Here is a 22,433-nt window from a genome sequence, read left to right as displayed (position 1 = left end):
TCTATTTTTTTTACTTATTTTTTTTTAAAATTTTCTATCCTTTTTTTAAGACTGTGGTTAAATTTTTAAAATTCTATAATATGTTTTTTTAAAAATATTTTATAATACAAAAAGGTAAAATTTATTAGCAATACATTTTTTCCTTTTTTTTTTTTAGTACGCGTACCGTAAGCTTACGGTAAGCGTACGGTTTACGCAACGCCCGTAATTTTTCTACGCTGTTTGCGTATAGTTACGCAATTTGCGTAGCCGCGCGTACTCCGCGTAGGACGCGTACGCGTGTACGCTACACGCGCACGTTACGCGGAAGTGTCGGGTAGTGACTGTTATGCGCATGCGCGCAAGCGCGTGTCTTTTTTACGCGCATGCGCACTTTTGCCGTAAGCGTACCGTAAGCGTACCGTAAGCGTACGGAAGGTCATGTGATCATGAAACACAACTTTTGATTGGTTGAAACTACTTTCAGTTCTAGAACTCTCCTACACCACACCCATTCCCCTCATTTCTGCTTGTGATCCCTTAGGAGAAGGAGCTGGGTTGTCTTTGTGATACGATGGCAGACCAGCAGAGCTCTTCTGAGAGTGAGGCTAGCACTAGCAGCACTACCTTGAGGCAGAGAGCGAGGAAACAAAAGACCTCTTATGTATGGGATTATTTTACTTTTCCTGAAGGCCAGCTAAAGGTAAATGCACCCTTAGTGACTTGCAAGCTGTGTAAGCGTGTACTTTCAAGAGGGAATCCTGACAGGAAGTATTCCTTTGGGAATCATACCATGAAGAGACACCTCAAGGATGTACACAGAAGGACACATGCTCGACTTTTTGGAGGTAACCCTTCAGAAAGTCAACCAAGCACATCCACAGCAGCTCAGCCTGGACCATCATCTGCAGGGCTGACTCCTTCTTCTGCAGGTCAGGTGAGCCCTTCATCTGTGGGGGGAGCATCTCCTTTTGCTGGCCCTCTGGAAATTAACCCTCGATTTCTGAGGGTTGATATTCGATGTGCCTCTTGTCATGATCTAATTTGTCATAGGGAGACCAGTGTTTCCCTAGTGGACCTCAAAATAGATCAGCACACTTGTCACAGAGACTAATTTTCCCATTCTTTCTTTCCTCTCTCCCTGCATGAACACAACGGCTCTTTTAAGAGCCAACCTTATCTTTCATCTTTTTTTTATAGATATTTTTAAAAACTTTTTTTTTTTTTTTACCGTACGCGTAATTTTTTTTTTTTTTTTTTTTTTAAAACACTAAAAATCAATAATCACATTACAAGGACTTTGAAACACTACAATTATTATTATTGACTTACCATACCCACTCAAAAAAATATTTATTCATTTGTTTTTTAAAAAAAAAATTCCTTTAAAAATGGGTCTAGTTTTCGAAAATTTTCTATATCAATCTGAAAAAAAAGAAGAGTATTAATATTTTTTAAACATTTTAAAATACAGTACTCGTATTTACATATTTTTAAAAAAATATTTTTGCCTTATTTTTGCTGTTTTCAGAATATATTGCATTTCACTTTAAATTGTGAAAGCAATTGCATTCATCATTTAACAGCGGGCAAAAAAAAATAACAATCTCAAAGATTGTATTAAAAAAGCCCAGAATCTCTTCTCACTTAAACTTAACATTACAGAAATGCATAATATTCTAAAAAAATATCATCAAAAAATACTTATTTCTTTAAAATACCGTCTGATATTTTTGTTTCAGAAGTATAATCACAATATTATATCTCAAATAACTCCACAATACATCTGATTCCATTTCCTTTAGGCAAAATAGTAATTTTAAAAAAAAATTTGGATTAAATTTCCAACGGTAATCCAATAAAATTCTAAAGTTTAATTTGTCCAGATCTCACCGATTCTCTGTAACATTTTGGTTCAAGAATTTTTTTTTAATAATTTAATAAGTCCACAATAGAATTGGTTACTTTTCCGCATGGCCAAATAGTAATTTTTAAAATCATTTTTGAAAAAATTTCCAATGGCACTCCAATAACATTCCAAAATTTAAATTGTGCAGATGTTACCGATTATCTCTAAATTATTGGTTTTTGAAAGTTTCATTAAAAATTAAAAAAGTCAACATTACAATTGGTTATCTTTCCATTAGGCCAAATGATAATTTAAAAAATCTTTTTTTTAGAAATTTCCAATGGTAATCCAGTAAAATGGTAAAATTATTTTGTCCAGATCTTGCCAAGTTTCTCTAAAATTTAGGTTTCAGGAAGATTAGATAGGAATTTGCTAAATCAAAAGGCAAACGTTGTTTGAAAATCAATTGGGAATCATTACACAGTGTCCAGCCTTTTTCACATTTAAGATAAACTGTGTAATGTCCAGAAGTAACAGTAGGTCCATCATGGAAAATTATTGCAACAGTTACAAAAGTTTTTCCTGAAATTGATAATTGCTGTCCTGTAAACTTCTTTATTAAAGTATCCAATTTTGAACCATCAGCTCTACATCGTTGCATCATTAAAATTACATACTTTCCGTATTCGTTTAAAATTAATGTTGAAAACATGTCAGATTTACACTCACCGCATTTCATGCTATGATTAGCATCTTTAACTAATTTTGCAAAAGTGACTGTTTTACTGTCTGGCAATGTCAAATAAATAAACCTTTCATTATCAACATTAGAGCCACATATATTATAACAGTTTTCACAACTATGTTCCCATTTATAAGAGAGACCAAATACATTTTCAATGGGAACCCCTTCTTCTTCCAGTACCTGAAGAAAATACATCAAGAATTCCTGTGCATCTTGCTGTACATTTTGAGAAAACTGTGTTCGTCCTGAACATATATCTAAAAGTTTTCTAATTTCAGTAGCACTTTCTATTTGAGTTTTATCTTTACTCAGCTTTTGAAAAAGGACACTCCGCTCAGAACAGAATCTTTTTCCCTGATTTACTATTATCTGCTCTTGCAAACTTTCCAGATAAAATGCAACATTCAGCACTACATTTGCGTAGCAGTTGACACCAGAGCTATTTTCAAAATGACATCCTACAACCTGTTCTTCATTTTCCTTTTTCTTTTTGCTTGCAATTACATCACTCCTCTTTTTTTTCCTCTTCTCTACATCTTCATTACAGATATTCTCATTTTTTCTTTTACGAGAAACTACACGTTTCTCCAACACAGGACACTGACCTAAATGAGGAGCATAGCTTCTTCTTAATCTATTATACTCCTTTACACAGTTTGTATCATCACTAACTTTTGAATCATCAAACTCTATCATGAATAAACCTGATAATGTTTTCACTCGTGACAAAGCAACATATGCCATACCTTCTTTGAATACAGTTGAACCAATGTTCACAAATGCACAATCTACAGTCAATCCTTGAGACTTGTGAATAGTTACAGCATATGCTAGAGAAAACGGAAACTGCTTCCTACGTACATATAAGTCTTTCACAAGCATGAAACGAACTGTACAACGACAAATATCTTTAACTTCTTCTATCTGATCAAATTTTATTTTTAAACATTCAATTCCATCTTTTTTCTGATAATTAATAAAACCCACAACTCTTCCCATAGCTCCATTAACTAAACCTTTTTCAACATCCAAATTTCTTCTTAAAAATACTCTACAGTTCATGCAAACATATAGATTTTTTTCTAATCCAGCTGTTTTGGAGATGTTCTTCTCTAGTGAGTCCAATTTATTTTTCAGTTTGCCTGTTACTGTGACAGTAATTCTTCCATCCTCAATTTTGTCCACTGCTTCCAATTTCCTGATCTCTTCCTTTTCCAATTTCAAAAGCTCCTCATTAAATATTGAGCATTCACGTAGAGTTGGCATTAAGCAGATGACACTTTTGTTTTCTGCAATGTTCTTGTATATCTTCTCTGCAACTATTTCTTCCTTTGGAAATAAATTATGTAGCAGCCGACTCTGTAATGCTTTTTTGCCAACTTCTGTGAGTAGTCCAATTCTGATATCTTTCAGAATACTTCCATATTCTTCATCGCTTGCTTGCCTCATATTAGTAGTAAGTTCCTTGTACTCAAAGAAGGACCAAATATTTGTATTTCCGATGCTTCCCAATGACTTCTTCGTGTCTTCATGTGTGACAGTACTAAACACTGGTTGTCCTTTAACTGGAGTAAGTTGCAAAAGATCTCAAAAACTATGACGTGTTTTCCACCAAATAACATGTCATAGTCTGTCTTCAAAATTTGCTGCATTCTTAAATGCACAAAGGCAAGCATTAAGTTTGATACCATGCTCACCTCATCAATAATGAGAACTTGCATCTTCTTCAATACTCTTGAAACTTCCAAGGATGCTTCTCCAGTTAGCTTGTTGTATTGTATTTTGTTCTCATGCTCCACTGGTAACATTAGCAAACGATGTAAAGTGATTCCTTTTATGTTATATGCTGCTAACCCAGTTGGAGCAGTAACCACACAAGACAAAGTAGAATCTGTTTTTTGCTGTAGGTAGCTTCTGATGACTTTTATAAGGAAACTTTTTCCAGTTCCAGCTTGTCCGCTTACATACATCCTGATTGGATGAAATGATGTGCATGAGCACTCTTTTTTTTCATGTAGAAATCCGTGTTCAATTTTGCTTCTGATCTCTTCATAAATTTGTTGCTGCTCTTGATTCAGTTGTCTTTCCAAATTTTCTAAGTCTATAAATTCTTCTTGAGCTTGATTCATAGCCGTTTCCACTTCATTCATGGCTATTGATGCTTCATTTTCAACGATTGGTTGTCCTAGGGGATCTTGACTGAGTGTTCCTGAACTTTGGCTGTCCTGAGAACTGTCTCTAGCTATTTCTGCTGCAATTGTAGTTTCCTGTTCAATTTCTTCATTTAACATTTGCAGATAACTTCAGTAGTTCATCCTCTGTACGCCATGGTTTAAACAACTGTAAAAGAGCCAAGTAGTAAAATTCCTTCTTGTCAGTAGTGTCGCAACTCAGCTTCCTGTGATTTATCAAACTTCCTTTTGTTTGCTTCACCAAACATCCTTCCTCACCAACGACTTTATATTTTCCATTGTTGATGTCTTCTGCGGCTTTCCGTGAATAAATGTAGTTCTGCAGCACTTCATAGAGACACATGTTCTCCAGATGTTGACTTCTCTTGGGATAATATGTGTCCAACATGTTTGATTTCAAAATATCTGTACTTTCTGGGTCATTCTCGGCCAAATATTCAATTTCTCCAACAGATTTCAGTACCCGATTTCTCATTGCTGCAAGGCCTAAACTTGCCCAAATTATTCTTCTTGACTTCGAGTAGAGACTTGCAGAAGATAACCTATCTGAACATTCGTAGGATCCAATTTCTCGATGCGATACCATCTTCAAACTGAAACTGTACAGCTTCTTACTGACAGTCTTCTCGTGAGAAATCTCTTCCCACATTTCCTTCAATTCTGTTTTTTCTGATTTCGTAATGTAAGACGTTACATATCGAGCAACAGCAATGGAATTGTCAGCTACATACTGTATATCCATGTTAGCGTTCCACATGGATAAAATGACTGGGTTGTAGTCATTTATATTTTTGGATTCTTCTTTTCTTTTTAGGTTGTAGGTATTCTTAGGTGATTTCCTTGTGATAGTATGTCTCACAGCTGACATAAAACTGTTGACTCTTCCATTTGAAAGAACAGGTCTAGGAAATCCAAATCGACATTTAGTGTAGTATTTATCTTTGCTCTTGTATTTCCGTCGACAGTATTTTCCACACCGATGACTTTGGAAACGTAAAACTTGCTCCTTTAACTTTTTCTCTTCTGTGCTTTTTGGTATAGCACATGTTGCATATTCTTCAATGAAAGATAACACTGCTTCATCAGTATCTGTTCCAAACTTTGGGGCATCCTTGATCCACAACAGCATATGAATATGAGGAGCACCTCTTGCCTGGTACTCTTTTCTCCAAAAGAAATCTACTACTTCTCCAAGAGGTGGATTTTTTTTATTGCAGATGAAGGACATCATAGCCTCAAATCTATGATTGAAATATCTGCAAACATTAACCGGATCCAATGAGCACAGTTCTCCTGCTGTCTTGTATTCAATGTTTTTAATGTTTGAATTTGCCTCTCGTAGAAAATCCAGTAAATCATCCCAAGCGTACTCCGCACAGCTTAGGGTAACGAACCATGTTGGTGTTCCTAAATTCCGTAACATGCATTTTAGTTCACCATGGCGTCGGTACCAATATTCATTTGTCCCACACTGACAAGCCATCAGATTGATCAGTTGTGTTTCCAAATGATCATCTCGGTGCTGCACTTTCTCCATAAAATCCTTAGCAGACACATTTTGTAAATGTACTCCACTTTTTAAAATGTGATTTACTGCATAAGACAGTGCAGACAAGTCGCTTTCAAATAAAAGATGGAACAAATAAGGAATACTTTGTCGAAATCTGGGATCTTCAGCATATAGTCTTGTAGTCCGATACTCAGAAGCTGGAATCTGTTCTGGACGTTCATCGTATCGTCCTCCTTTTCCTTTAGGAAACAGCTGGGGAAAACATCGAGCTTCCAAGCTCTCCTCCCATACACTCACGGGAGTTCCTTTTGCTTTCTTCATCTGAAAGAGATCAATATTATCTCCCATAACTTCTTTTGAATGAAGAGGATGTATGCTAAAATGTTCATAAATTTCTTCTTCCTTTGACTTGTCCACTTTTTCAATTTGTCCAGTTGGTGTTTCTGTGTCTTCTTGTAAATCTTCTTCTTCTTCTTCTTCTTCTTCTATATAAATTGATTCATACCATTTGTTATTCCTTTTCAAATACAAATTTGCTCTTTGTACTTTCCGCACATCTACCAGCTCCTGCCAAATCTTCTTATTCTTTGTAGGTACACCATTAACCAGAATAATTAATGGTTCAGTTTCCAAAGTATCCGCATCAATAGTTTCCATATTTTTTTTCAAATCCAAGGGCAAATACACCACTCTTCCTTTTAAACCTCTCAGTAAATCAGAAGGAGGCAATTTGCCAGTTTTGGGCTCCATACGTACTATGGTCTGGAACGGATGAACACATTGAATGAGTATAGACTCATATGTATTTAATTCAGAAAGTTCAGCAGGAATAGCATCCAATTCTAAATTATTATGTACAGCTCTGGTCGGCATTCTATTTTCCTCTAACTTGTTGTAACAGTATTTACAAATACGCTGATCTTCACCCAAATCAAAACAATTTTTCAGAAATATATATGTGGCAAAATCCTTCCACTTATAATTATCTTCATTTTCACTCTTTCTGTAGAGATCAACATTCCTAGTTTGTTTTCTATAATGAGTTCTGCGGCAACAAATACAAGTAAAATTTGGTCTTTCATTAGAGACTATTGCAAATTTTGTTATATGATCATTAAATGTGTTACTTACAGAGGGTTCTACATTCTCTTCCACTTCTTCCTCATTTACTGTGTCCTTCTCTGCACTGTTTTGTTCAGGACCAAAGTAACAAAACTGAATTTCATCCACAACCTTCTCTACATCTGATACCGTTCCTCGGAACAGAGCCCTATTCAATTCATTTAACTTTATTGCTGGACTTTTGGCAAAATACAACCGTCTCACAAACTTTCTCATTTCAGTATGATGAACAGCCAGCATCCTAAAATGATGGAAAACACTATTGCACACTTTTCTAGATAGACAAGCCAGAGAATGACCCTGCAAACCAGTATTCTCTCTCACTCTGCATGGATCCAGACTTTGAAGCACCTTAATCTTCTGTTTTATACTTTTTTTACTATATTCTCTTAGAAACTCTCGAAATTTGTCAATAGATTCCTGACGCACAGTGCAAATACTACTACAATTCCAAGTGTACACTGGGGCTTTAGGACGTCTCCCCATAGCCTCATCTGCCATCACTTGTACCTCATCTCTTGAACCATTATCTCCTTCTCCATTATGGAACCATTTTTTACTTCGTAAGAACGACCTCTGGTGTCAACTGCATGCAGCAAACTATTACTTTGAAAATAGCTCTCTTCATTAAAAAAAGGTTCACTACTTGAACTATGCATCCACTTTCCTAAAAACACTTTACAAAAGTTTGTTCTGTTCACTACTCTTTTCCTTTTGCTATGTGATTTCAGTACATTAACCATTTTGTCTAATGTACGCATCCTATTCAAAATTAAAATGAATAGTTTCCTTTTTAATTCTAATGCCTTTGCTGCAATGGCTTCTATTTCTTTTTTTCTTTTATACAACTTTGTCTTTTTCTTATATTTCTTCACATCCTTCATCAAATTGGACATAACTCTTCTCTGAAACATTTTTCTACGTATCTCTTTAAACGCTGTTTTTCTATTTATATAAATCTTTTCAGTTGCTGAAGGTATATTTGCATTAACTAAATTGTCAATTTTTTCCTCCTTTTTTTTTGAAAACATCCTTTCGAGTACAGACATTTTGTACATTTTTCATTCTTTTGAATATATTTTTTAGAAATTGTTTTTTCTGCTTACCAGAAGATTTTTTCTTTTTCCCAACATGAGCATCTTCTACTAACTTTGGTCCTCTAGTTGTCTTCAAATATAGGTTTTTTTTGTGCATTTTTTGAACTCTGGATTTTGTAGGCATCTTAAATTTTGTCCACTGCTCTTCAGCAATACCTGAAAAAAACTAAAAAAAAAATCCTTTATTTTATTTAAATATATTACTACATTTCTTTTCACAATAGTCACAAAACGTAATCCTCTGCTGATGCTAATACTGTATTTAGACACTTATTTGCCCATGTCTTCTTCCATAAATTTTTAGCTGTTAGATCTTAGTAAACATTCGAATCGGCCGAAACCAGGAAGCGGCGGCCGCCATTTTGTGTGTTTCACTCAGAAAAAAAAGAGTGAAAACAAGAAAAGGGGGCAAGGAGGAGAGTTACAGACCCCCTTACATTTGTGAGGGGGTCAAAGAAGGACAGAAAAGTACAAAGAAAACATTTATTGATTTTTAAAAAAATCACGGGGTACGCGTACGGTAAGCTTACGGTAAGCGTACGGAAGAAAAAAAAAATTAAAAAAGAAATGAAATGCAGATTTAAGAGTTTAGATATTAGGGGGCTCTAAAAAGAGCCGTTGTGTTTATGAAGTGATTTTTTAAGTGGTACCTACAAGTAAGTACCGATGCAGAGTCTAAGGTTCAAGAGGAAGACTCTGTTCCCTTCATCATTGAAGTGCACACCATCTCCTCTATAAATGTCTTGCATGTCATAACGCAAGTTGTTGTGGTAAATGGCACCCATACCATAGTCACGGAGGAAAGCAGAAACAGATTTGTTGACGTGCTTTCTTGCTTTGTCAATTTGCGGACAGAAATGATTGGACCAGTTCCATTTTTGCCTTTGGCATATGTTGGAAAACACAAAGGCAGTTTTAGGGAAAAGTGAAAACAGTTGTGCAAAGGTGTCCTTCATAAGCATTTCCAGACCTACCCCAGTCAAAGTGCCTAGGTCATTGCCACCACAGTGCACTATTATGAGGTCAGGGTGTTGGATTTGCATGAAGGATTTCACCAATGGCATCAATTGGTGCCACTTTAACCCTCTCTGACCAATCCATTTAATGTCTACATTTGGCAAAGCAAGGTCTCTCACCATACCTGTTTTCTCTGCAAACTTTTCACTCCAGAAGACATAGCTGTGCCCTACAATCCACACTGTGAACATCTTCAAAGGAGAACTGGATGCACTCAGGAGGTGTCTTTCAGTAGAATGGCAATATGAAAAGAAAGACAGTTTGGAAATGGAGGCATACATATTTTTTTCAAAACAAAAAGAACTGATTGGCTGTTTAATACCATTCTAGAATAAAAACTAGGCTGTATGTGTAAATTAATAGAAGCATGTTTTGTATTGGTACAGAAAAATGTGTTACCAAAGAACAGTACTATGGATTTGCTGTTAGGTTTGAAAAGTCAAGCACTCTTGCTCTGTGGAATTGAAACATTGTGTGGCGAACTTCTGACCTAACTCCACACAGCAGTGTTCCATGAGCTGTTGCTATGGTAGCAGGCAGAAGTCAAGTTGGGGGAAGGGTACTAGGCAGAAGTCAAGTTGGGGGCAGGGTACTTTTGGAAAAGGGTTGGTTTTCAACCAATAGAAATGTGTGATTACATTTGAAAAAAAGGGGGAAGCACTGAGATTTGAAACTTACATGTATATGTGTGGAAAAATAGAGGGAAAGTTTGCCATTATCTGGTTCTGCTGAGAGGAGAGAGGTGTAGAGAACAGAGATCCTGGCTCTGATAATCTGCTGTTTGAGTGCCACATTTCTTTCACAACTAACTAATTTTAAAGGTGAGTTTAGAGTTTGAGAGGGGATGTATATGGTAAATTAAGAAATGAATAATAGAATTGGAATTCCTTTTGTAGAAGTTGTGTTTATTATTTTCTGTTTTGGGAGAAATTTAAATGTGAGGAACATGTAAAATAATATGGACTATTTTTTCATGATAAATTAAGGTGTACTGGTAAAAATAAGGAATACTTTAAGGGTTTGAGGTTGCAGTCAGTAATGCAAATACATTCAGCATCACTAAGGCTGGTTGCCCTTGCTGGAGTGTAGGCAGTCACCGAGGATACACATGGTGGTGGTCTGAAAAAGCAGTTTGGACATGGGCTTTTTAAAAAAATCTAAAAAGTGGATTCATAATGTGTCAGTCTGTAAAAGTGATTTTCACTTGCCAAAAAAAAAGAGCAGTAAGTGTGCATTTAAATTGGCAAAGAAATTTCGTTTTGTGACTAATGTGAAAACATGACTCTGTGTGCAAATAGGAATTACAGGGAGAGATTTATTGCGTTTTGCTCTGGTGATTTCACAGTTGCATTAGTAGGAAAAAGGGGGAGCGATTTTTTGGGGGAAGAAGCAGACTCTTAGCACACACCCAGCTCCTTTCCATGTATAATCATGCACAGTATTTAGAAGCGAGTGGGGTTTTGAGGTTTCAGTCTGTAATGCAAATACATTCAGCATCACTAAGGCTGGTTGCCCTTGCTGGAGTGTAGGCAGTCACCGAGGATACACATGGTGGTGGTCTGAAAAAGCAGTCTGGACATGTGCAATTAAAAAAATCTAAAAAGTGGTTTCATAATGTGTCAGTCTGTAAAAGTGATTTTCACTTGCCAAAAAAAAAGAGCAGTAAGTGTGCATTTAAATTGGCAAGGAAATTTCGTTTTGGGACTAATGTGAAAACATGACTCTGTGTGCAAATAGGAATTACAGGGAGAGATTTATTGCGTTTTGCTCTGGTGATTTCACAGTTGCATTAGTAGGAAAAAGGGGGAGCGATTTTTTGGGGGAAGAAGCAGACTCTTAGCACACACCCAGCTCCTTTCCATGTATAATCATGCACAGTATTTAGAAGCGAGTGGGGTTTTGAGGTTTCAGTCTGTAATGCAAATACATTCAGCATCACTAAGGCTGGTTGCCCTTGCTGGAGTGAAGGCAGTCACCGAGGATACACATGGTGGTGGTCTGAAAAAGCAGTCTGGACATGGGCTTTTTAAAAAAAATCTGAAAAGTGGTTTCATAATGTGTCAGTCTGTAAAAGTGATTTTCACTTGCCAAAAAAAAAGAGCAGTAAGTGTGCATTTAAATTGGCAAGGAAATTTCGTTTTGGGACTAATGTGAAAACATGACTCTGTGTGCAAATAGGAATTACAGGCAGAGATTTATTGCGTTTTGCTCTGGTGATTTCACAGTTGCATTAGTAGGAAAAAGGGGGAGCGATTTTTTTGGGGGGAAGAAGCAGACTCTTAGCACACACCCAGCTGCTTACCATGTGGAATCATGCACAGTATTTAGAAGCGAGTGGGGTTTTGAGCTTTCAGTCTGTAATGCAAATACATTCAGCATCACTAAGGCTGGTTGCCCTTGCTGGAGTGTAGGCAGTCACCGAGGATACACATGGTGGTGGTCTGAAAAAGCAGTCTGGACATGGGCTTTTAAAAAAAACTGAAAAGTGGTTTCATAATGTGTCAGTCTGTAAAAGTGATTTTCACTTGCCAAAAAAAAAGAGCAGTAAGTGTGCATTCAAATTGGCAAAGAAATTTCGTTTTGTGACTAATGTGAAAACATGACTCTGTGTGCAAATTGGAATTACAGGCAGAGATTTATTGCGTTTTGCTCTGGTGATTTCACAGTTGCATTAGTAGGAAAAAGGGGGAGCGATTTTTTTGGTGCAGAAGCAGACTCTTAGCACACACCCAGCTCCTTTCCATGTATAATCATGCACAGTATTTACAAGCGAGTGGGGTTTTGAGGTTTCAGTCTGTAATGCAAATACATTCATATATTTTTTGGTAAATATGTAAATATGTGTACTGTATTTTAAAATGTTTGAAAAATATTCATATTTTTTTCTTTTTTTTCAGATTGATATAGAAAATTTTCGAAAACTAGAACCATTTTAAAAGCAATTTTTTTTTTTAAAAAACAAATGAATAAATATTTTTTTGAGTGGGTATGGTAAGTCAATAATAATAATTGTAGTGTCTCAAAGACCTTGTAATGTGATAATTGATTTTTAGTGTTTTTAAAAAAAAAAAAAAAATTACGCGCACCGTACACGTACGGTAAAAAAAAAATAAAAAAAGTTTTTAAAAACATATATAAAAAAAAGATGAAAGATAAGGTTGGCTCTTAAAAGAGCCGTTGTGTTCATGCAGGGAGAGAGGAAAGAAAGAATGGGAAAATTAGTCTCTGTGACAAGTGTGCTGATCTATTTTGAGGTTCACTAGGGAAACACTGGTCTCCCTATGACAAATTAGATCATGACAAGAGGCACATCGAATATCAACCCTCAGAAATCGAGGGTTAATTTCCAGAGGGCCAGCAAAAGGAGATGCTCCCCCCACAGATGAAGGGCTCACCTGACCTGCAGAAGAAGGAGTCAGCCCTGCAGATGATGGTCCAGGCTGAGCTGCTGTGGATGTGCTTGGTTGACTTTCTGAAGGGTTACCTCCAAAAAGTCGAGCATGTGTCCTTCTGTGTACATCCCTGAGGTGCCTCATCATGGTATGATTCCCAAAGGAATACTTCCTGTCAGGATTCCCTCTTGAAAGTACACGCTTACACAGCTTGCAAGTCACTAAGGGTGCATTTACCTTTAGCTGGCCTTCAGGAAAAGTAAAATAATCCCATACATAAGAGGTCTTTTGTTTCCTCGCTCTCTGCCTCAAGGTAGTGCTGCTAGTGCTAGCCTCACTCTCAGAAGAGCTCTGCTGTTCTGCCATCGTATCACAAAGACAACCCAGCTCCTTCTCCTAAGGGATCACAAGCAGAAATGAGGGGAATGGGTGTGGTGTAGGAGAGTTCTAGAACTGAAAGTAGTTTCAACCAATCAAAAGTTGTGTTTCATGATCACATGACCTACCGTACGCTTACGGTACGCTTACGGTACGCTTACGGCAAAAGTGCGCATGCGCGTAAAAAAGACACGCGCTTGCGCGCATGCGCATAACAGTCACTACCCGACACTTCCGCGTAACGTGCGCGTGTAGCGTACACGCGTACGCGTCCCACGCGGAGTACGCGCGGCTACGCAAATTGCGTAACTATACGCAAACAGCGTAGATAAATTACGGGCGTTGCGTAAACCGTACGCTTACCGTAAGCTTACGGTACGCGTACTAAAAAAAAAGGAAAAAATGTACTGCAAAAAATTCTAACGTTTATTTTATGAAATATATTTAAAAAAACATATTAAAGAATTTTAAAAATTTAACCATAGTCTTTATAAAAGGTTAGAACATTAAATTAAAAATATGTTTAAAAAAATAGAAGAAAAAAAAAAATTAGCATTTAAAAAACCTTGCAAATTCACTGAAAAAACCATGGGTTTCACACACGTTATAGTTAGGAATTAGCATTTAAAAAACCTTAGAAATTCAATGAAAAAACCAAAGGTTTCACACACGTTATAGTTAGCTGGACATTTTACTCGTAAAAAACCATTGAAATTCCCCCGTTATAGTTAGTTAAGCTAACTATAACTCGCGCGCCCGCAATGCACTGCTGATGACGTCACATATTACATCACTCATGACATGGTCAGTGACATCACTGATGACATCACTGATGACATCATCCTTGTGATAGAGTGGCAGACCTCCTCTCACCCTAATATAACCTTTGATACACACATTCATAAATAGAGACTAAACTTTTCAAAACAATGGACATACCAATACCAGTTACAACAACCTCTTCAGTAATTCTAAGATCCACATACACATCCACTCATTCACCAACAGTCCTATACAGTCACTCATACATGTACTCACTCATCATATGTACTCATACACCTATACATCCTGTTACACAATGCCACTCATCCGTAGAGTTACTCACACACATAGTCACTCATGCTAATAAAGAATCAAACATCCATTTACTTGCATATACAGTTATACACACACCACCACACTTACTTCTACAAAAACTTACACATACTTAGTCTTTTAAACAATCACTTATAGAAACACATACTTATTCATACAGGAACTCTTTCAATCTCTCACTCTCATATATACTCACTTATATACACCAATAGTCACATATACTAGTTAAAAACATATTTAGTTACTCATAAAGACACTGTAGAGACAGTCATTCACTCACTAACACACCCATACACACACTCATCCACCCATGCAGTCCTGCACACATACTATCTTCAACACATACAAACAGTGAGTCACTCATTCATGCACCTATGCACTACGTAATACCCCCCATCGAACCATACAGACATCAGACACTTATACTGATACTCAAAAAACCAACTAATAACCTATATAGACACTCAAGTAGCTACTCACCAACCCATGCAGCCACTTATACACAAAGTGAGAGACTGATACAGATATTTACATATTTAAACATTACTCACTAAGCCATGTATTCACTAAGATACACTTAATCAGTCAGTTACACAATCAATTTTTCAAAAACAAATCATCCATTTAGACACTTATATACCCATTTATTCTTCCATCGACCTTGAGATATACATATATAAAACATATTTAATTTTCAGAAAAACACACATTCACGGGATGATGTCATCAGTGATGTCATCAGTGATGTCATTTGAGATGTCATCAGTGATGTCATGAGTGATGTCACTGACCATGTCATGAGTGATGTAATATGTGACGTCATCAGCAGTGCATTGCGGGCGCGCGAGTTATAGTTAGCTTAACTAACTATAACGGGGGAATTTCAATGGTTTTTTACGAGTAAAATGTCCAGCTAACTATAACGTGTGTGAAACCTTTGGTTTTTTCATTGAATTTCTAAGGTTTTTTAAATGCTAATTCCTAACTATAACGTGTGTATATATATATATATATATATATATATATATATATATATATATATTACTATTACTCAATAATAGAGTTGAAACTATAGTATAGAAAATAACGTAGGGAAAGTGTTGCAGATATGATTTTTACACACTGTCTCCAGAGAGCTAACCATAAAATATTGTCTTCATATACATATTTGCTTCCAGTACTTTGATTGCACGTGATTCCATTTTTTATAGAATGCTATACCTTTGCAGAGCAGTAAAAGGCTCACCATCAGGAATGCGAGGGAATTCCTAAAAATTAGAACCTGCCTTGTATTATGTATTTTTTATTCGGTTTGAATCAGTCAGTTCTTATCAGTGATTGTTCAGTTTCGAAATATTTAACCATGGTTAGAGTTAAATCTTTTTAATCGGATCCGTAAATCCTTCATTGGGTTTCGATCCTATTCTTTTCTGTACTTAAAAAGGTCTATTTAGGCATTTGAGAGGGACCTATCTGAGATGCATCACTCCTCTTGCACGACGTTTATAGTTACCTGTACCTGGATCAGATTAACCCTTTCTGGGTAAGAATGTGCCGTCGGTTACCTTTTTTTATTAGACTGGGGCAGCAAATCCGGTTTCACATTCATCTCCATGATGGCCAAAAACATACGGAGCTGTGTGCTTCCCGTCCATTAAATGCGCCATAGTGCCTTGTTATGGGTAGAAAGCACTGTATAATTGCAATGCACATGCCATTATTTTAGTTTCCCTTTCAAGAATTAACGATTGTACCTTGATTAAGACTCCACTGGCGAAATGATGACTCCTCCAAACTGTACAGTAGACACCAGACTGACATGTAAAACTAAGAATTTTTATTTTATGTTTTTAAGCAAAAACTGGTGTTATGCTTCAGTTTACTAATCACATTTGCTGCCCTGAGAAAGTGGTTTATAGATATGACACTTGTTTAGTAGACTAAAATGTTAGATCCAACCTAATAATGTGGCACAGTGCTTGCATGATTTTTCACGATTCAGTGTGTAAATAACAATGTTCGAAATGTGTCCGGTTTCTGGAAAAGGCACATGCTGTATAATTTTCAAGCCAAAATAACTGTTTTTAAGGAATAATCCTGTGTTTGATTTGGATAATTGTTGAAGCTGAGATGTTGTGTAGGAAACCTGTGTGAAGAATCGTCTTCTAGAATGTAATTCCTTCCATTATAGGCTGGATTGTGCAGGTGTTAGTGACCTATCTCGTTTGTTGCAGAGCTGTCTGGGGTGCTTCATCAGTGTCACGTGCTGGCTTCGGAAATGGTCCATTTCATACACCAGATGCAGTACTACATCACGTTTGAGGTATGCTTTGAATTAAATGCTGTGTTTTTGTCGCCTCGTAGGTTAAACTGCCTAAACAGATATGTGTTTTAGATGAAACTAGTTAAGTGTTTGTTTTTTGTTAGGTGCTTGAATGTTCGTGGGATGAGCTCTGGAACAAAGTGCAGCAGGCACAAGACCTGGATCACATCATCGCTGCCCACGAGGTTTTCTTGGACTCTGTGATCTCGCGCTGCCTGCTTGACGCGGAGTCCAGAGTAAGCCGCTTACCTCCTTTCTTATGATGACCATAAGCCTGATCATATGCAAGATTTGCTCATGTTTGTCTGCATTCATTCTAAATTGATTATCCGTTTGATATTATGTTTACTGTATTATTAAATAGACTTGGTAAGATGTAGAGAATGGATGAAACCCTCAATTCTTGTAGATGTGACTCATTCCAAACATATTCACACCTACAAAACGCCTTCCTCGTACTCGTGTCGCACAACTTCTCTGACGGCCCTCTCTGGCCCTCACACCATCATCCCCACCTAAACTTTATGCTGATCATTGCACGATTAGTTTGCAGGAATCGATGATGTATCTGCAACCTAGCAAGTGGCTCAAGACCAGGCCTGTTTTTATTATTGAAACATGGCTAGGAGATACCGTACCACTTGTAGTCAAACCCAACCAGGACACTGAAGCAATGTACAGTCACCAAGCCAAACTAGAGTAGGATTAGCAATAACATTAAAGGAATCAAGTGCTGCCACCACCACTAAAGACATGGTCATCAAGCTGAGTCACTACTGATGCGAGGTACCCTTACCCCTACTTTCTCTGCCACTGTACAGGCCACCGTCAGATAATAGAGCAGTCACAGATGTCTTCAACGCCATTTCAGGTATATCCATCAAATATCCTAATTGGTGCATTCTGGGTGACTCAAGTCTAGTTTAACAAACCAGTAGTGCCACAATCTAATGGTATAGTACTATTTAATGAATTAGCCGTGCCACTCATTACTGCAGCGGGTCTTCACAATGTGCATCATTCTTATTGTTTCAATAGAAAAGCAATGCTTTCTCTACACATTTTCAATCAAATGATGCAATTGGCAACAGCCAAAGGGTCTCGCCTTTGCGAGTTCTATTGGGTGTGTCAGTGCTTTTTAGCAATGTTGTACAGCAGCCCACCTGCTGTGCTGTATGGCTGAATGTGTAAAAAAGAAACAAAAGAAAAGTGCAATGACGCAGTCAACGCTGGCCGCATTATAGCGCTTTTTTTTTTCATTTACCTGTCCTGCTGTCCAACATGGTTAAAAAAAAACATTGACAAAGCCAAGAGTTTGTTTAAATGACAAGACATGACTGGAGCACCTATGTGAATATTACTTTCTTGTTAAATGTATGTTGGAAACCGGAGGCTTCAACTTCCATATTTGGTGCTCACGTGTTGTGTATTTTTACTTGACATATATTAAGATCGCTTGGTGACTTTGTTTCTGACCTGAATTAGAAATAACTACTGAGGTGGAGTGCTTGCTGCGTTTTGCTTAATGAGCTAAGAGCGAGCTGTGATTGAAAATGATATTTCCGGGAATGATTTGCTGAATCCGAAATCAATTTGTTGTGTCTCCTTCAAAGATCGACCAGTGCACATATTGTGAAGGAGTGGGTGGGAGGGGAGAGGAGGATGTGTCACTACAGCCAGAGCTGCCAACTTCTGTACTGAAGAACCAGGTTCAAGTTTTGGCGTCTGCTCAATATCCTGTGGTTCTGGACAAATCACTTCATATCCCATTTCTTTATAATAAAAATAAAAACTGGTAATGTGCCCCTGTGTAATGTAACTGTGTTGCTCATGTAAAGCGCCCTGGTACCTTCGGGTTGACATTGCGCTATATAAAAAAAATGGGCAAATAAAAGAAAAAATATTACCTCAAGACACGAGCAGCAGATGGACTCTAAATGAATCTGTAGTGGGTCTATGCACAGCACAAAGAAACCGAAGGCATGCCTGGGACACAGCTGCTGAGTTAGAAGGTAGCTAAGGATGCTAACGAATATTTTTAGTAATGGGTGGGCTAAAGGCCCGTTTATCAAGTTTAAAAAGACATTTTGTGCAAGCGAGATCTAAAAATATATATTTTTTTTAAATTGGAAATGAAGGTGCGGTGCTGATATGGTTTGGTATTGTCAGGATGCTTTCAGAACCTTTCACCCCCCTTTCAGATTTGACAAGTGTCCTGCCTTCTGATATTGTTTGTTCTCTCGGCAGCCTTTGACACAGTCGACCATCCCAACCACATACGCAGCCTGGCACCTCAAATGGATTTCACAGCCAGCATCCTTCACTGGTTCTCCTAGCTTTCCAATCGACACCAATTTTCTCACACGGTCGCCTCCATGTCCCAAAAGATTTCAGTCACCTGCTGAGTCCCCCGGGGAGCCATACTGTTGTCTTCAACCTTTACATAGAGCTGCTTGGTGCTCCGCCGACAAATAACGGCATTAGGATTCATCAGTACACCAATGTTACACAACTCTACTTGAAAGTCTCCACAGTTTCAGATACCCAACGCCGCAAACACTACCTGCACATAATTCAGACCTGGACGTCCAGCTCCTGCTTGAAGTGCATCTCAACCAAGACAGAATGCCTGTTATTTGGCAAGTCGAACAATATGAACCTTGACAGTTACAAACCCCAGCTTTCCCCAGATGCCAAGTCAACTGGTTTCACCTAGGACACCAGCCTCGCCCTCAAGAAATAAATTGCTAAAAAAACAAAGACAGCTTGGTACCAGCTCTTTACTATTCTAAGGAAAGTAAAAGTGTTTCTTTCAGAAAACAATTTTAGAACTGTATATTGCATTTGAATAGTGCCAGTGAGTTGCCCAATAACCACCCAGATTCAACGCTGGCACCCCTCAAGAGCCTCCTATATGCCACAGCACGTCCCAACCAGTGCCAGAAGCAATGTGATCACATCACCCCTATTCGTATGGATCTCCATCGTCTCCCCTTGGTGGCCCGTGCTATCTTCAAAAACGGCTGCATCGTTTGCAAAGCCATCACAACCAGCATCCCTACTTATCTTGCAAACTAGCTCACCATCTCTGGTGGTTCTTGGCACTGCCAGCACACCTTCAGACTGCATATTGGGAAGATCTGGACATACCTGTATTCATCAGCACTACCCCAAAGCTGTCGAATTTAGGAACAAGTTTACGTTGTACCTCTTTAAAGCACAATATATCACGGTGCATTACCTGTCCACAATCCAGCTACTTCTGCTATCACTCATTGGCTTGATGCTTGTCTTTGACCTTGTACAGGCCTCCACTGTCTTGTGGCTAAGTTTGCATTTTATGAATACCACATACATATGTCCTGCATACGTTCTAACAAGTTGACTATCAAGTATACGTTGCACTTGCCATTCCGCTTTGGCATTTATGTCTGACCTTTATGAGGACTGATACAATCATTTTTGGGTGCACTGCCCTGTCTTTGTGGATGACATGCATCTCATTATTAGGCTTGATAGACCTCCTCCCAGGTCTGCCATGATATGGTTGGAGGATTGGGCACAGTTCATTAGCGGATGGGCCACGCTGCCTGATAATCAATGTTGGGGAAAATGGGTCTGCTTGGCTCAACAACAAGGACTGCTGTGGCGTTGTCTTGGGACCTCTCTTCATTGCAGTACTTCCTACTCCTGTTTCAAAAACGAGGTTGTTGCTTGTTTTATTCGTTAAATAATTATATCGAACGGCACAGGTTAGTGTGATGGCTAGTGCATGCTTTCACATGCTGAGGAGTTTGAGAACATCCCACCATTTATCACTAAGACCAGCATTATTTCCATACTGTTGAGTCTGCTCTCTGAAATAGAGTAATGCAGTCGTCTAGACCTCGGTCTGCCTGTTTACTAATTGGCAATTCTCAAACAGGTACAGAACTTTGCTGTAAAGATCACCTTTTATACCTGGAAATTTGACCATGTTTCAGAGCTTTGCGTGAAAAGCATTGGCTGGTGGGCGATCTCACATTAGGTGAAAGGTACAGTGAGGTAAGTACTTTGCCTCATCAGTTTATTGGCACAGCAGTGATATGTCCAGCTCCTGCAGCAGATTTAAGCAAAAAAGATTGGCTGTGTGCTAATTCCTCTGGAGGTGTAGTCGAGCCTAAGAGGCATGTTCGCTAACAGGCAGACCCCTTGACCCTTCCCTCCCCCAACTAACAAACTCGTAGGCAGAGCTTTACAAACAACAAAGGCTAGTATGGAGATATCTGTGACATAACTTTAGGATGTGAAGAACCTCCCTTCAGTTCATAAGTGGAATAGCGCAGATACCATAAATAGGTGCTGTTATATACAACCTGCGTCAGTCCTTTCAGTCCGTCTTCTTACCAGCAAGGATGCTACAGTTACTAAGAAAGATTTCAGTACATCTGTCCATCTTGTAAGCATAGAGGGGCTTTCTCAGTCCACAACCAAAGACACTAAGGGCATGATTATGGTTGCGTGGCAGTCCGGTCACCGGCAGGCTGACCGCTGTATTACAACTTTGGCGGTCAGACTGCCATTAGACCTCCGCATCCTCCAGGGAACCGCATTCTCTAGCGGTGGCGCAGCGGTCAGGGGTTCACAATATGCAGGTGGTGCCGCGGCGGCACTGTCATGCATATTACAAGTTTCCTGGCCGCCAGCGGTCTCATAGAGGTTCTTACTCCATGAAACTGCTGGCAGGCAGGAAACAAAATTGACTCTACATGGTCCCCCGTGTCCCATGCATGTTGTGCCCCTCTGTGTGCATGCCCCCCAATTCCAGCACGGCATGCCATACTGGAACGCGCTGTGGCGGTCATGTGGGGTTGCAGCATTAAGGCTCACATTTGAGCCTTTTTACTGCACCACTGCGGGACTGCCATGCCGCCCACCCGCCAGACTAAGATTTGACTCATCATCTGGTGGGTGCCCAGTGGCCCTGTTTGGCAGTGTGATAGTGGGCGGTGGTATGACTGCATGCTCCCACTCTGCCAAACTCGTAATCGGCCCCCAATAAGTTATTCTCTAATCTCAGCACTCCTGCTCCACACCTTCAAGAGGCAGACTTTCCCATTACGAAGAAAATCAAATTTGAGAGATGGGTGTTGAATGTCATCAGTTTTCCACATACTGAAGTGTGTAGCTTTGAAACCAGAAAAACACAAGCACACAAAGACGCTGAAGGTAGAGAGTTTCTCCTTCTCCTAAAGGACTTCCTTGTTGAGCCAAAGAAACAAATGTTTCTGTTCCAGTGGCCACCATTGATCTAAGACCGCTCAACAAATACTTTAGAAAGCAGTTGTGTCCAGTGTTGACAATCCAAGCTATCTTCTTATATTTGTCTTCATTTTCAGGATGCAATGTTTTACATACCCCTCCATCCAAAACATTGAAAATGCCTTTATTTTGCTGTAAGTGGCCAGCACTACCAATGTTTTTTTTAAGCTATTTGGTCAGAAGTCTCCCAAAAATATTTTCAGCGCATGGTCGTGTAGCGGTGCGCTTACTAGCTGTTGACGGCACAGTTGTTGAACGGAGTGCAAGGTACTCTACTGGCCTCTTTAAATTAGTTGCAGCAATTGCACCTTTCTTTAAACCAGGTTAGATGGTTTGTTTATGTGCTCTTTTAATCATGCACAAGTCCTAGGGGTACCATTCAAAAGAGAACACATTGAAGCAGAGTCTTTAGACCTCCATTCGAGGAAAGCTG

The 22,433-nt window shown here is 38.5% G+C and overlaps 1 protein-coding gene across 1 annotated transcript in view; it reads left to right on the top strand.

Moving 5' to 3' along the window:
- TUBGCP3 (tubulin gamma complex component 3) overlaps positions 1 to 22,433 on the top strand; it is a 370,876-nt gene that overhangs the window by 310,184 nt on the left and 38,259 nt on the right. Inside the window, exons 18-19 of the mRNA XM_085622213.1 lie at positions 16,611 to 16,699; positions 16,804 to 16,935. Of these exons, the coding sequence (XP_085478339.1) occupies positions 16,611 to 16,699; positions 16,804 to 16,935 (221 nt within the window). The remainder of the gene's footprint in view (positions 1 to 16,610; positions 16,700 to 16,803; positions 16,936 to 22,433) is intronic.

The sequence above is a fragment of the Triturus cristatus genome, chromosome 8 (assembly GCF_964204655.1).
Source record: "Triturus cristatus chromosome 8, aTriCri1.1, whole genome shotgun sequence".
Classification (NCBI taxonomy): Eukaryota; Metazoa; Chordata; class Amphibia; order Caudata; family Salamandridae; genus Triturus; species Triturus cristatus.
Note: the sequence above shows the minus strand (reverse complement) of the source record. Positions and strands in the feature narration are given on the sequence as shown.